The sequence below is a fragment of the Nyctibius grandis genome, chromosome 6 (assembly GCF_013368605.1).
Source record: "Nyctibius grandis isolate bNycGra1 chromosome 6, bNycGra1.pri, whole genome shotgun sequence".
NCBI lineage: Eukaryota > Metazoa > Chordata > Aves > Nyctibiiformes > Nyctibiidae > Nyctibius > Nyctibius grandis.
In genome coordinates this window covers 33,744,051-33,759,595 of record NC_090663.1, presented here as the reverse complement: position 1 = coordinate 33,759,595, position 15,545 = coordinate 33,744,051, and the positions used below count along the sequence as shown (strand labels likewise).

The 15,545-nt window shown below is 35.3% G+C and overlaps 1 protein-coding gene across 2 annotated transcripts in view; it reads left to right on the top strand.

Moving 5' to 3' along the window:
• The window catches only part of SGCZ (sarcoglycan zeta), a 249,926-nt gene that overhangs the window by 182,925 nt on the left and 51,456 nt on the right, over positions 1 to 15,545 (top strand). Inside the window, exon 4 of one of the 2 annotated variants that reach the window (XM_068403799.1) lies at positions 4,717 to 4,839. The exons of the other annotated variant lie outside the window; for it this stretch is intronic. Coding sequence (XP_068259900.1) covers positions 4,717 to 4,839 — 123 coding nt within the window. The remainder of the gene's footprint in view (positions 1 to 4,716; positions 4,840 to 15,545) is intronic. 2 annotated transcript variants of the gene reach the window in all.

Below are 15,545 nucleotides of genomic sequence, written 5' to 3'. Positions count from 1 at the left end.
CCACCCTCATCGTAAAAAATTTCTTCCTTATATCCAGTCTAAATCTACCCTCTTCTAGTTTAAAACCAGTACCACTTGTCCTATCACAACAGGTCCTACTAAAAAGTTTGTCCCCTTTGTTATGTTCTCATTACCTTCCTCCATGAATGAGAATGGTATTTTTACAAACAGCTCTCCAGACAATGCTTCACATAAAGCAGAGTGTACTCAGTCTATCTGGGTTTAGTGCCTGTTATAGCACAAATATCCTGACTGACCTTTATCTAGATGTTGTAGGAGGGATTTTCAACTTTTTGTCCTCAGATTGTTTCCCCAAAACTTGACTGAAGTATGGTCTCTGACTGCTGAAGTGAGACTCAAGGGCTCTCCCTCCTCCTGCTTGCTGCAGTTTCCCTCCAAAGGAAATGCAAGCACTCGGGCAGGGTGCCCAGCAGGCACGCCAGTCCAGGTGATGCCACACCAGCCCAGCACATGCAGGGAGACCAGATACTGAGCATGATACCATGAATACACTTACTGGTAGGAACTGTTCGCATTTTAGGAACTGGTGGTACCCTTATGTCTTGTGCAACGTCTTTTCCTTCTGCAAAATGGGGAAAATAAGAATACTATGCTTCATATATGGTGATGTTTAAAGACTTTAAAGTGTGTGACCTTGATTATTGTGATTGTCTATGAAGTGCTATATTTGATAATATGTTCTGCTGTACAAAATTTTCACATAGAACTTTATGGTAGTTGTTAAGCAGCAGAAACCTTGAGCTTATTGTTTTAAAATACAATTCATATTTCTTGTTAGCTGAAATTTACTTCTACAACAGAATTATTACCTGTGCTTTCCAATAAGGATTTAAAATGTAGCCCTCGTGAAGTGTAATACATTCTGTTCTAAGACCTATCTTAGAATAGAATGGAATTTACAAAATGATTGAAAACTGAACTTGTGCAGAAAAAAATAAATATACAATTCCAGAAGGGCTTTGAGATTTTGAAATCAAACTTGTGACTAATTTCCTCAAAGGAATACACTTTAGGTCAATTTTAGTATGGCTTTCATAAACTTTGCATTAAATTAATAACTTTTAATTGTATGCCTTTTAAATATTTCAAAATTAAGAAGAAACATTTCCAAACCAAAAGTAAACACTATTCTAAAAGTGTGTCAAAGTAGAATGTTTTGATAGCATCAGAATTTTTTTCAGTTGTGAAAAAAATTGCACAGAATCACAGAATCAATCAGGTTGGAAGAGACCTCTGGGATTATCGAGTCCAACCATTGCCCTGACACCACCATGTCAACTAGACCATGGTACTAAGTGCCATGTCCAGTCTTTTCTTAAACATATCCAGAGATGGTAACTCCACCACCTCCCTGGGCAGCCCGTTCCAATGTCTAATGACCCTTTCTGAAAAGAAATTCTTCCTAATGTCCAACCTGAAACTCGGTAAGAAAATATCTATCAATGAATAAAAGCTAGACATTGAAAAGGCTTATGTAAAATGTAAATAGTTTCTATGTTTACCATAGTAAGGCTATCTGATTCTGAACCTTTCAATGTACAGTTTTATTAGGGCAACATAAAGAACTTGGTAACAGACCTGGTTTTTTTCCTCTCCAGAGAAGACAGTGGCAAAATATCAATGGTACACAGAGAGGGTGCAATTGTTCTTCCAACTATAATGAAATGGCTAAATAACAGCATGCATTCTTATTTCAAATATGAAGCTACCACTTATTTTGTCATCAATGATTTTAGCAACGACTTTGATGTTATCTTGGACATCTTCCTTCCAACCACAAGGTTTCTGGAAGCACTTATATTCAAGAAGAAAACATTGATTTTTTTTTTTAGCCTTAACAGGTCTTCCCATTCTGAATCATGAGAAGCATTCTAGAATAAACATTTTTGTGCAGTGCTATCTAAAGAGGATTGCACCTTGGTTTTACTATTGTGAACAGTGTTTGCTCATGACTATCATATATCATTTTGAGCATTGAATTGTGGCTGTGTGTAAATTATTAGTGGATCATATAATCTTCAAAAGTCATCTATAAAAGGTCATCTATAATTTCTGCAAGTATTTTAAACCAGTATATTGTATATTATATTTTCTCCCTCTTCCAAATGAATTAAATAGTAATATCATCTTTTATTACAGTTCTTACAGTAATCTGAGTTATGTGGTCATCCCAGTTTTGTAGAGTAACTGGATATAGTCAACAACAGTATGATTTATTTTGTGATGGAATTGTTTTGAGGAACAACATGTAAGCTTAACATATTTGCAAAGTAAGAAGTAAAATTGAAAACATTGATAAGTTGACCATCTAATTTGCCTCTTGTGCTTCTGCCACTGAACAGATACACAACAGCCTGTTGAACTCACCAGAGGCCAGATAACGCCTAGATCTCACTGAGTTTCATAAAATAAGCATTCATATAACAAATAAATACAAATACATATTTAACAGCTTTTTTTAAAAAAAAAAAATTTAACCTGTGACAGTGCAACTGAACAGAGTATCCTTCCCAACTGTATTGCTAGCATGCATCACTAGCTACATGCTAGCATTTTAAACAAGTAATTCAGATGTGCCTGAGGGCAACACTATCAGGCACACCACCACTGACCTTTAGAAAGTATTGAAGAGTAAGGGATGAATTCAGTAAGACAACTATGTGTGAATGTATATTGTGATTACATTTATCCTGATGGACAATTAGACTTTGTTCTACCTTTTACTAGTGAGCATCCTGGAGTGTTTGTGAGACGTAGTGTTTATCCCGTGGCTAACGTTAGGTTATCTGAAATCTGTCCTTGTCTGTCTTTACAAAAATTTAGTATTATTTAGTATTTAGTGGGCAGCGAAGCTGGTGAAGGGTCTAGAGCACAAGCCTCACGAGGAGAGGTTGAGGGAACTGGGGTGGTTTTGTCTGGAGAAAAGGAGGTACAGGGGAGACCTTATCGCTCTCTACAACTACCTGAAACGAGGTTGTAGTGAGGCAGGTGTTGGTATGTTCTCCCACATAACAAATGATAGGACGAGAGGAAATGGCCTCAAGTTGTGCCAGGGGAGGTTTAGATTGGATATTAGGAAAAATTTCTTCACCAAAAGGGTTATCAAGCATTGGAACAGGCTGCCCAGGGAAGTGGTGGAGTCACCATCCTTGGAGGTATTTAAAAGATGTGTAGATGTGGTGCTTAGGGACATGATTTAGTGGTGGACTTGGCAGTGTTAGGTTAATGGTTGGACTTGATGATCTTAAAGGTCCTTTCCAACCAAAACAATTCTATGATTCCGTTTTTTCAAAACAAAGCCAACAACCTGATTATCACGTTTAAAACAAAGTTAATTGTACTGAGAGAGGGAGAAAATACCATTTTACACTTTTACAACAGAATAAATATGTCTAACTTCAGCAAAGTGGGACATCACAAGTATTTTCATAATTCTTTTTCATTTTCTCTTTACATTCACAAATTAAAAATAACCAGAAATTTTTCACAGTAGAAATGTAAGTTCATCTGAAAGTAAGGAATTGTTGTTTTGATTTTATAGCCGATTCTGTAAATTAAGAGGTGCTATGGCAATTCCTCGTCCAAAATTAGTTATCACAGCTTTTATATCTCTTATTATATATTTTGATAATGTGCATTTGTATGTAAATTGAAAACTTCCACATTATGGAAGCAGCTGTTTCTGACAAACCTATAAGCCAGATTGATAAACTGAAATGATATACATAGATTTCTTTGTCTATAATGCCTTCCCCATAATTTTTACCCATATAGATTGATGGGTTATTCCAAGTGTACATTAGAAATCTAATTATGGATCAATGAGAAAATTGTCAGATAATTATTCCCTGAAATCTTGTAATTTGCCTTACAGATGGTTGTGCTATATGCAGTTCATTGATTTTCAACACCATTTTCAGAACTGAAGTTTTGCTTTCAGTTATTAATAAAATAAAAATTTTCAGAAACAATTTAGCAGACAAAACACTGAAGATAAGGATAAGACTTGTAAATTGAAAAGCATAGTACATTTAACAGATTTTTGGTATCTGCAAACTTTTTTTATTGCACTGTTAGATGCAATTCCATAGGTCTGTTTGATTTCAGAATTATTTTGGAGTTTTGGAGCTTTGAGACATTTGGGATTTTTGTTTCATAGAATATGAGATAAATTGTGATATCTCAGTTCATCTTTTTTGTTTGTTTTGTTGGTTATTTTTTCTTTTGTTATTCCACTGTTCAAGTTTGCAGTAGAACTGAATGAAAAATACCATTTTTGCCTGTGTTGATTAGTTGGTCTTTATGGAATAGGCTCATGTGTTATCTTTTTTCCCATTGTCAAGAAACTGCAATTTAAGCTGAGCAACCCCCAGAAAGCTCTGTCTGAATTGCCATTTCAAGATCTCGGAGTTTAAGTACATTCTAAATTCTTCTGTTGACTTCGACACATGATACTGAAATAGATGTTTTTCATAGTTACTTTAAAATCTATCTTGATATGCATTAGTGAAATAGTTACTCTGTGATTACTTTAACAATATTTTGTAACAAAAATTACCTACCAGGCTTACAGAAAGCCAAGTATTTTATAAAAACCTCATGTATTCAATACATTTTGGATATGCCAAGTATGCTGATGATTACTTTTACTCTTACAAAATATCTGAGATGAAACATTCACTTCCTTGATTTCAGGAGCTGATGCTGTGGAGGCCCAGTGTAAAAGATTTGAAGTGAGGGCAAGGGAAGGTGGAAAAGTGTTGTTTTCTGCAGATGAAGATGAGATTGTCATTGGAGCCGACAGACTGAAAGTAACAGGTATGGTAATAATAAGGTTTCTAAATTGATGTAAAGTTTGTTGTTTTGTTTTTTGTTGTTTTTTTTTTTAAATACCCTTAGCAGTAATTAATCTATCAGTCGTCTTCAAAATTTTCGTCCACTGGAGAGGAAAAAGTTTTCTCTTCATCAGTGATTGCTTGACCAACCAAAAGATATTGCATAATCTAAAAATCAGTTCCTCTAAAGACAGATTCAAATTTAAACTCTGCAGGACCAATTGTGGTACAAATCACCCTAACCACAGTGATTTGGCTTTTATATGTTACCATTAAGCATTGTTTTGTGGTACCTGTGCCTTTTGTTTAGGTCATGCCCCTTCACAATGATAAAAACTGTTGTTATATGCTATGTTTTTTTCTGTATACAAAGTATCAAGTCTAACTTCCATGTGAATTGAGGGTATGTGTTCTGCTTTGCTTTGGGAGGGCCAGCTGAAGTGTAGTAAGCAGAAACCTTGGGTTTAGGTCAGTCTCTATCTGGGGATGCCTGCTGTAGAGAGTTTGAAATCAACCTACTAGTTTGAAAGTTCAGTTGAGTAGAAAGTATAAGATGGTTCTGGTTTATGATGATTATGATAAGATATCCCTTTGTGGTCTGTAAAATTAAGAAATTCATTACTAGCAACTTTAAGCCTTTTAAAAATATATTAGGTAATTCTACTTCCTTGTAAAGCCAGAGACAGCATTAAAATAGATCCAGGAAGTCCAGAGTCAAGCTGTGACTGAACTTTCTTCATAAGCCTCAAGATTGTTGCTTGCAAGTATATGTGGGATAACTTTTCTTACCCTTTCATTGCTATCTGACCTCTGTCTATCTTCTCTAGCCAAGCAATCTGTTTTAATACTGCTAGAACCAAAAAAGAAAAGGCTTTTACAAGCAGGCAGTTTAGTGATGTTGCAGTACCCAATATAATACACTAAATTGTATCAGTTTACCAAATTTGGGGTTAGGAGAGGGAGACATCATTGTTTTGTTGAGTCAACAGCAATTCTTCATAGATAGTAGTTGTACGAGAATTTCACCACAGTAAAACCTAGGACAATAACTGGAATAACACAAGAAGAAGAAAAAAGAGAATCATTACTGAATCCTGCTAAGGTTCAAACTTGATCGGAATATTAAATACTGAAAAAGTTAATCTTAAACTTACAATCAACACAGGAGATTTCAAAGCATCTGTCATAAGTTAAAAAATAAAACATCTTACAAATGACACTGAGGATTAGGTTTCCTACCATTAAGAAATGTAATCATAAATTGTAGATGTCATGGTAATTTTCTTTATCAGACTTCAAAAACAAAGCATTGCTCAACTGTCTTTAATTTCAAAGTAGCTTGAGTCCCCACCACACCTATTGACATCAGTGGTATAGAAAGCAGAACAACCAATAAAAATTTATTCAATGATGCTTAGCATGGGATGTAAGATTGTTCCTTGTGAAAAGAGCAGGATTTTCTCCTTAATTCTAGAAATACACCTGACTGTATGTGTATTTATAATAAGCTCCCTTGCCCAAATTAAAAAAAAAAATAAAAAAAAGAGTAAAGGCTGGGAAAACCTAAGTTAATGCTGCTTTGATATATTCATCTGAGTTTCAAGGGTTACTGTGTACCTGTTGCATCCTACCACAGAATCTCACTACTAGAGCTGTTTGTACAAGCAATTGATTTTCCTTCTGTGGCTAAAAAAAAAAAATAAACAAGAGTTAGGATTGAATTTTCAAAGAAATTCTCCCATTGAACTAGAAAATTATTTTAGGGTTAAAACAATAAAAACATTGACTTTACACACACACACACACACAGACACACACAGAGAAGGATTTAAGCAGCATTTAAATATCACAAAAATATGCATATTGGAGCATTTATCAGGTTCTAAGTGTTGTCATTTAGGTCATGAAATTAAATACAAATTATGTTGCATTAAATAGCCTAATGTCCCACATTTTGGGCAGTTTCTTTAGAAAAACATGTTAAGGTATTTTGTAATTGTAATTTGAAAGAGTAATTTGCTTTTAAAAATCACTTGAAAGTTATTGTTTTCTTTTGTGTTTATTCAAAAGTAATTTAGTGAAGTTGGGACCATTCTTTCTAATCTCTGGATAATCATCTTGTTTTGAAATCAGATTTCATTAGTAAAGTATCTTATAATGAGGCTATAAAAGGCTATTTTCAAAATTTTATGCTTTAAATCCCTAAGGCCCACTTTAGGTTAACCCTTCCATCATCTTGTTAGAGAAGAAAAATAGAAACCCACAGAATGAAGGGAAGTGTACTATTATTTCTAAATGAGTGGGCATTTTTGAAAGGCTTAGACAGAATAACCTCATATACCAATTTCTGTATCCCTAAAAGGCTTTTTGCAATGTAAGTACTACATTGCAAATGTAGTACTACAGCCAAATAATAAAGCTATAATGAAACATTTATGCTTTACTGTTGACTTCAATCTAAAGCTGAATTCATTTAACATGGATTTCCCAATGGAGACTAAACGTTGTACGATCCATGCAATCTCGAGAAAAGCATTTAAAAAAAAATCTCCCAAAGGGTGAAAAAATAAAAAATTCTATCTTCATGGGAAAATAAAATAACAAAATCTTTCTTTCATATACTAGCTCCTTGAATTCTGTCCAAAGATTGTGTGATACCTTTAAATTCTTCAGCAAACACATGAAAGGTGATGAGTCCCTGTGAGTTGCATCAATCAGACTGCATTACCCTATATGACATGATATGACTGATGAAACCTGGCAAGGCATCAAAATGTCAAACATCAACCAGAATTTTTTTTTTTAGTGTATTTTTCTGAAGCCTGTGTTTTGATAATCATGGTGCCTCGGGGTGAATATAGGAAAGGAGTTATGGAAGAATAGAGAAAATAAAAAATTAATATCAAAAAGCAAAAATAAGCTGTGCTTATTTGGAGATGTATCTCTCACATGTAGTTATTTAAGTGCAGTGCTACAATGAAAACCTGATTTTATTTTCTCACTTAGCTGTGAATAGTGTCTCTTTGGAAACATTTCATTGTGAACGGGTCCAATAAATGATGCATTTTGGTAATTAATTTTCTAAAGCATGCCCATTTCATGGGCATTTATAAACCTCTATGGCAATGTGGGATTTATTTTATATGATTTTTTTCTCAATTCAGAATGCTTTTGTAATGCACAGCTTTAAAAAGCAATCTATCATAAGGCAGTGTAAGAAATTCTTAATAAAAACTTGAAAGATTAAGTTTACAGCTTCTCATTGATTATTTTTGTGGCATTTTTATTTGTAAATTTTTATATAGGCAGCCTATTCCAGGGAGAAAGGTATAGTAGAAACAGGGTAGTAATCCAGATATCAATATATTTCCCAGATAAGAAAAATATGGAGTCAGAAGTAGTACTTTTTGTTTGAGATATTGCAGCTATATATTTCCTTATTAAGAGTCTCTCCCTTTAAAATTAAGCAGTCGGCTGATTTAATTTTGACTTCTTATTCTTCCTTCCATTGTTATTTTTGCATTTTCTTTTAACTGTGTTATCTCTTTTCTACTTTATCATTCAAGGAAAGAAGAAAAAAGATTCAACCTTTGGTTTGTTAGACAGAGCCGTTAGAATTGCAGCTGACTATTGCCCCTTTGCTCAGGGGTGCCTCCTACCACCAAGTTTAACATGTATCATAGAGCTTTGTAGGGAGGAAAAAGAAAGGCATGATGAAGTAGACATATTGCCAAAGAGCTGGGAAACAAGCAGGAATAAGGAGCTGAGTTGCTGGTGGGCTCACAGGTTCCTTTCTGCTCATGGTTAAACCTTTCTCCATCCCTTATATTCACCCTGTCCTGATGAATGGAGAGCATCTATAGCATCGTGGAGCTGTCTTCACTCCCTCTGCAGTTACAGAGCAAGAGTATCTGTTTGACTTTTACTTCTGTTATTTAAATCTGAATACAAAGTTTTCTGCCCTATGCATTTATTTTGTATTTCTTTTAATTGCAATACAACCTCTCTAAGATATTCTTGTAGCAGAACTTGAAAATATTGTATTGGTCACACTCGTTGGAGAGAGTACAAGCATATATCGCGACTCAAATTTATCCTGCCAGAGTACTTTTGAGAAAACCCATTAAGAAGACCTAGTTCAATATTCATTTTTCTGAGACACTGCTATGAATGAAGGTTGTAATTCTTTCTATAAAAACTTTCATTCTATGTCTCTGTTAGTACAGTTTGTCTTCCTCTTTTTTCTTAAACCAAACTTGTAGTTAGCATCTGTATAAGAAGTGCTAAGCAAAGTGGAGATTGCCTAGTTATATTCTAAGTAAAACACCCACTTTTTTGGACAACGTAACTGAGGATTTTTTCTCCTCTGACTTCTGAGGTGGTTTGCTCAGTTAAGGCTAAAAGCACATTATCGGAAACTTTTTTTTTGCCACTAAACTTACAACGTTTTATCCAAATCATACAAACATTTTGCTTTTTTGAAAAGAGTATTTCTTTCTCTATGATTTTTGAAGAAGAGACTGCAGTTTAATTCTCATCTCCTACATGTTCTTGTGATCTATATACTTCAATCAGACTTGACTATAGTGTTCTTCATTTAACCATGGTTTTATCTCTTACCCTTCTTCTAAGACTCATTAAAACAATAGCGTAACTTGGTTTGTTACAGGTTTAGGTACCTTCTTCTAAATCAGTTGTACTTGTACATGTGGCTTTTTTATTAATCATGTTTTAAAAAGGCAAGGCAAAAATGGATTTGCAAATTAAACCACATAGGTCTTCCATCAGAAGTCATTGCTGTTCTGCAGTCAAATCCAATTATGTTTTCTAGATGAAGCAAATAAGCTGTAACACTTTTTCTAATTTTGGAAAATAATACTCACCTTTACGGAGAACTAATTTAGTTTGTTTTCTATTGCTTTCTTAACTGCTGGCTTATTTTCTTTCATCCCTTATGGCTGCATGTCTGAGTGGTATTATCTTTTTTAGCACAGGCCTGGAAGTCCTTTCTGGATAAAACTGAATTTTGTTATAATGATAATATGTTAACAGTAATGATTTTCCTCTAAAAGTAAATAAGAAGCTAATTAAAAACTTGTCAGTTAATGTTTTACCACAATTTTAGTAATAGTTCTATAGAGTTCAACTGCTTCCATAATTTATTGAAACCTAAAACTTTTCAGATATATGGAGTTCCATGTCTGTATTGTGTGAGCTGATATAATTAGTTGGAGATCACTTTGTTTCCGTATTTCAAACATAATAATAGATCTTATCATCGAAATTGCAACTGTAATAAGTCTTGCACATGGTTGCTAGCCGTAGTAGGAGAAACAAAAAGAAGAGGCATAAAAACTTTGCAGACCATTATGACCGCCTATGAATCTTCTTCCTTGTCAAATAGCAAAGTTATGTAGAAAGATGGAAGTCGGAGAAGGACAGGAGATGGAATACTTCCGTTTTAATGGAAACTTTCTCAGATTAATAGGAGGACATGTGTAAGTCAAATCTACTTTGACACCAGAACAGTGTCAGGTGAAGGGCTGTGAATCTGTGAAGGGCTGCAAGTATCTTTTTCATTACACTAAAGTATATGCTTATGGTGGGTTCAGCATGGCTTTGATCAAAGCCATTTACTTCACTAGATGAAAGATGAGAGCCTTGATGTATCAAGGAAACTTCAGAAGATACCTACATACTTATATTCTAATAATATTCTAATAATATCCAGAATTAACCTGCAGAGGAGTGCATCAGTACCTCAGTTTTGATTTTAAGATTATGCTGTAGGACTGTGAGTCTGCAGGTAAATGAAATATAGAAAGGTCTTCCAGAGTAGTTAAAAGGAAATGATAAAGTAGAAATATGGCTTATGGCTATAAAAAGGAAATATGACAGAAATACGAGGAAATATATGTGAATTGCAAATTAGATTGGAAAAGTAGAAATAAAATATTTATAACTAGTACTGAAATGTAGAAAAATAAATTATTATTTGATGTATGTTGTTATTACAGTAGGCATATATCTAGTGCCTGCAGAGACTGAATAGGAATTTCAGTATGAATGGGAAAGAAGATCTTGGATTTGCCACATTTAGTTGGTGGATTGTCATTCAGGACAGATAGAGTTTGGAGTGTGAAGTGGCAAAAGATGAAGGGAAGCACTTAATCACTTTAAACTGGCTTACGCAGCCAAATTATGTGACCACAGTATAACTACTGTATTTGATGTTGTAATAAAAAGTTAAAACTAAGTAGATATGCAAGACTTTCAGTACCGTGAACACTGAATGAACCAGAATTCTTTTATCATCATCTGTCAGTAACAAAAATGCACTACATATATAGAATTTCTGTGTTTCCTCAGTAATGACTACATTAATATGTACCCCAAAATGTACTGGATTAATAAGGTTTCTGATAAGCTCATTAAGATCTCAAGGAAGCATTTAATGTCCAGACTTGTCTGTATGAGAGCTCTGACTGAAAGATAATATTATTGCAGGAGTCTACCACTTGGCAACAGAGCAACCTGTCAGAGCATTACTCTTGAGGTACAACTATAGAGCTGATTACAAGCATATATACATGTGAGCTCCAAGCTGTCTGTGAACTGAAAATTTTCTAAGCAGGCTAAAAGTGGAGAGATGAAATAAATAAATGTCTTATCCAGGACATTCACAAATAGATTTATATCTTCTAGTTAAGGGTAGAGCACATCCAGCCAGCTCAGATTACAAGCAGTGTGTGCTTACATTAGCCTGCAGGCCACTATGTAGATTTTTGGGAGGACTACAGTGTCCTAAGGATAAAAACAGTTTGTTTGCAAAAGAAAGATTTTTATTTTTGGCACTTGAACAAAAACATGCAAAGGAACAGAATGATTGGTCTCAGGAATGTATGTAAAGAGAAAGAAGCCTTGATAAAAGATTTTTTTCTGAAAAAGTATTAGGCCCAAAAGCAGACAAATGTGCAAGCAGTTCTGCCAGCCCAGGAAAATATGTACAATTTCTTACAGCCATTGCACTGAAAAATACTCAACAAGGCTGTTCTATAGACAGAGACATAGAAGGAGCCAGCATAGTGTCTGGCAGTAGAAAGGAAAAGGAAGTTAAAAAAAAAGGCAGAATGACACTCTCTTGATGTTTGGGTAGAGGAAAATCATCCTCTACCTAGAGAATCAACCTTTCTATAATCCATGCTTTCTGAATGCCTCTCCTTCCATATTCAACTTTTTTTTTTTCCTTTTTTTCATGATAACATCAGTTATAAGAGAAGACAGATTTTAATCCTTTCTTTTTTTTTTTTCTGGGCTGTAATCTATTTAATTCTATTAAACAGGGTTTATTTTTTTGAGCTGATTCTGTACTTGTCTGAGCTGTTCCGTTGCAGAACACAGCCAGCAGTTTCCTAAAGTTAGTGAAGAGACTGCTCTGTTCTGGTACAGGACAGTATTCATCCAGAGACTGATTCTAACTTACCCATTGAATCTGGTTTTCAGGTTAAACATTTGACACCAAGATTAAATTATTGTATATTTTTAACCAATATAAGAATGAATATTTTTAGGAAAAACTGCCAATATCTGCATCATATTCCCATTCATATTCCACATTCCCTGTTGTAAGACTGTGCAGAGTCCAGAGATGCAATTTAAAGTAGTTCTAGTTTTGAAGGGTCTGAATTGCATGATACCAGCCAAATCCACGTGGCCTATGCAAGAGTCAAAGCCCAGTGGAAAATTGCCCCATTATTAGTAAGCAGAGATACCTCTTAAATCAAACCAAACCAGCTTGTTTGGAAAACACACAGTAAACATTCAGAAGGTTTTGATGAAGGAACTGGTTATGAATTGAGTTCAGATTTTGTAGTAAAATTCTAACTCTTAAAACCTGAGCTAAGCATGACACTCACATGCCCTCAGGCTTTGGTAGTTTTGAAATGCACATTTAAATTATAGCAGTCAGACCTCTCTCTATTTTTAAGATATAGGTACTCACAGAAGGGAAAGGTGAATCATAAAGGAGCTCCAGCATTCTCATTTTCTTTTTTTGCCTTAAAGTACTTGCTTGTGATTTATTTCTGCCCGGAAACAAAATTCTATTGTTGGAGAGGGTCAGGCTGCAAAGCACTGTAGGATTTAGGTTCAATGAAAAGAGTATTTGGCTCCAAATACTCATCCTATAATGATGATACTACAGGTCAGAAGTATCTTGCTTTGTCCTGGAACAGTATTCTCATTAGATGCTAGAAAATGAGATCATTTGGATTTCAGTTTGTAAAGGCTTCAGAATAGGAGGAATACTGTTACATTTTTAGGAAATATTGCAGGCATCTGACTTTTCCCAAACAATATGCAGATGTACCTCTTACTGTGAACCATGTAATACATGTCAGAACTGCACTTTTTTTTCTCTGAATCCTATTTGAAACTACTTTTTTGGTTTTATCTGATCTTAAGGCAAATTTTTTACCCAACTTTCAGTACAAACTAATATATTTAGTAGCCATAAACTGCATGGTGAAATTATACAAGAATATGTCATGACATACATCGTACTTTTAAAACTTATGTGAATGAATGGGAAGATCTTGACTCTAAATTTAGGTAGAAAATAGCAGAAAGAATAAATACAGAAATCCTCACAGGAAGGTACTGTTTGAGTCCATGGCAGTCACAGTTTGAAACAAAGATTTACTCAGAAAAAAAGTTAGCAGATTTCCACCAGCAACATCTTGGACTTCACTGTTGTCCGTAGATCTATTTATAAAGCAGGTACGCAGTCACAGCTGTGAAAAACATAGATTCAAATCATTTCTGCTCTGCAATACACCTCAAAGCTTATTCATAGCAGACTCCTATAAGCTAGGAATAATTTCACTCACAGGAAGCAACTCCAGAAAATATGGCCTGCAGCCTTCAGCCTACATTGTGAATTTAAATTTCTGTCCTCATTGTGCCTAATGATGAGTTTACATTTCATAGTGTCTGACAGCATTAAATTCAGCACACCAAGACACAGACATAATAAGCTGTCATTTTGGCTCTAGAAAAATATCATCAATGTATATAGGCCTTTGTATTTGAATTAAAAGTATATGAAAATGTGGCTTTGCTCAAGGTTCAGAAAGCACAGAAGTGTGTATGTGTGTATGAAGATTAAGAAGCGCAGATAGAAATGTATAAGTATTCAGAATCGTAATGTAAATTCCGGGGGGAAGAGTGGCAAAAATCAACATATAGTCTATAAAAGAAATGAAACTGTATGTGATAATAATCATCTCATAAAAAGAGAATGAGGCAAAAACCCCTCAATATACAGGCAGAAATGGATGCATCTGAAGAATGTGTAACTGCTCTGAGATTCACAATGCAAATGGATTTATACTTCATGGGTACTGATAAAAGGGCAAAGAACCTATGTGGTAAGATTGACCACCAAACCAAAAAGATTATACTGATGAAGCTTTTTATAAACAAAAAGAATCATATAATACACCGGGCCTGTTGAGAGCATTTTGGAATGTTTGAGGACCTCTTGTTTCTTTTAACTAGAGATACAGGCATCTGTTAGGGATAAAAATCAAGATGCAGACTGTACAAAAGATTTATAGATTATAAGGATGATAGTGTTTAAAAAGTAACGTAAGGGGTGTTGCTGATCAGTGGGGAGGAACTGAGAATGTGAAGGTGGAAGGAAATCTGAGAGAGGGAAACCACCATGTAATGAGAACATCCCCTGTTTGAAAGTTACAGGGGAAAAAACAGCAAAACAAAATCAAATTTACTTCCAGAGGTCAATTTTAAAACCTCAGAGAGTTCATAAGTAAGACTCACAGGAGTCCTCACAAAAAGAGTTAGGAAGGATTTTGGATCACAAGCTGAAAAAAATCATGTGATGCAAGAAAGTCAACTGTGAAGCTAGAATGTGTAAACAGGAGTAGAGCCTGCAGATCTTCTGCTCTGTTCAACATTGGCAAAGTCCTCTCCAAAGTGCTTAGTCCAGTTTGCTGTACCATTGTTCAGTAAGCAACTGGATAGAATCCAGAGCTGTGAGAATGATTAGTTGTCCAGAAGCATGATCTTTGAGGGAAGAGAGAAAAAGAAGGTGCTGTTTAGCTTGAAGAAAAAAATATCAAAGGGAATATGATTATCAGTCTTGAGACCTTGAGTAACAGCCTGTTCAAAAACAAGGGATAAGGAATTGGCTGGATGGTTGCTCTCAAAGAGTTGCGGTCAATGGTCGATGTCCCAAGTGGAGATCAATGATGAGTGGTGTTCCTCAGGGGCTGATACTGGGACCGGTGCTGTTTAACATCTTTGTCGGGAACATGGACAGTGGGATTGAGTGCGCCCTCAGCAAGTTTGCTGACGACACCAAGCTGTGTGGTGTGGTCAACATGCTGGAGGGAAGGGATGCCATCCAGAGGGACCCTGACAGGCTTGAGAAGTGGGCCCGTGCGAACCCCATGAAATTCAACAAGGCCTAGTGCAAGGTCCTGCATGTGGGTCGGGGCAATCCCAAGCATAAATACAGGCTGGGCAGAGAATGAATTGAGAGCAGCACTGAGGAGAAGGACTTGGGGGTAATAGTTGATGAGAAGCTCAACTTGAGCCGGCTATGTGCGCTTGCAGCCCAGAAGGCTAACCATATCCTGGGCTGCATCAAAAGCAGCATGGCTAGGA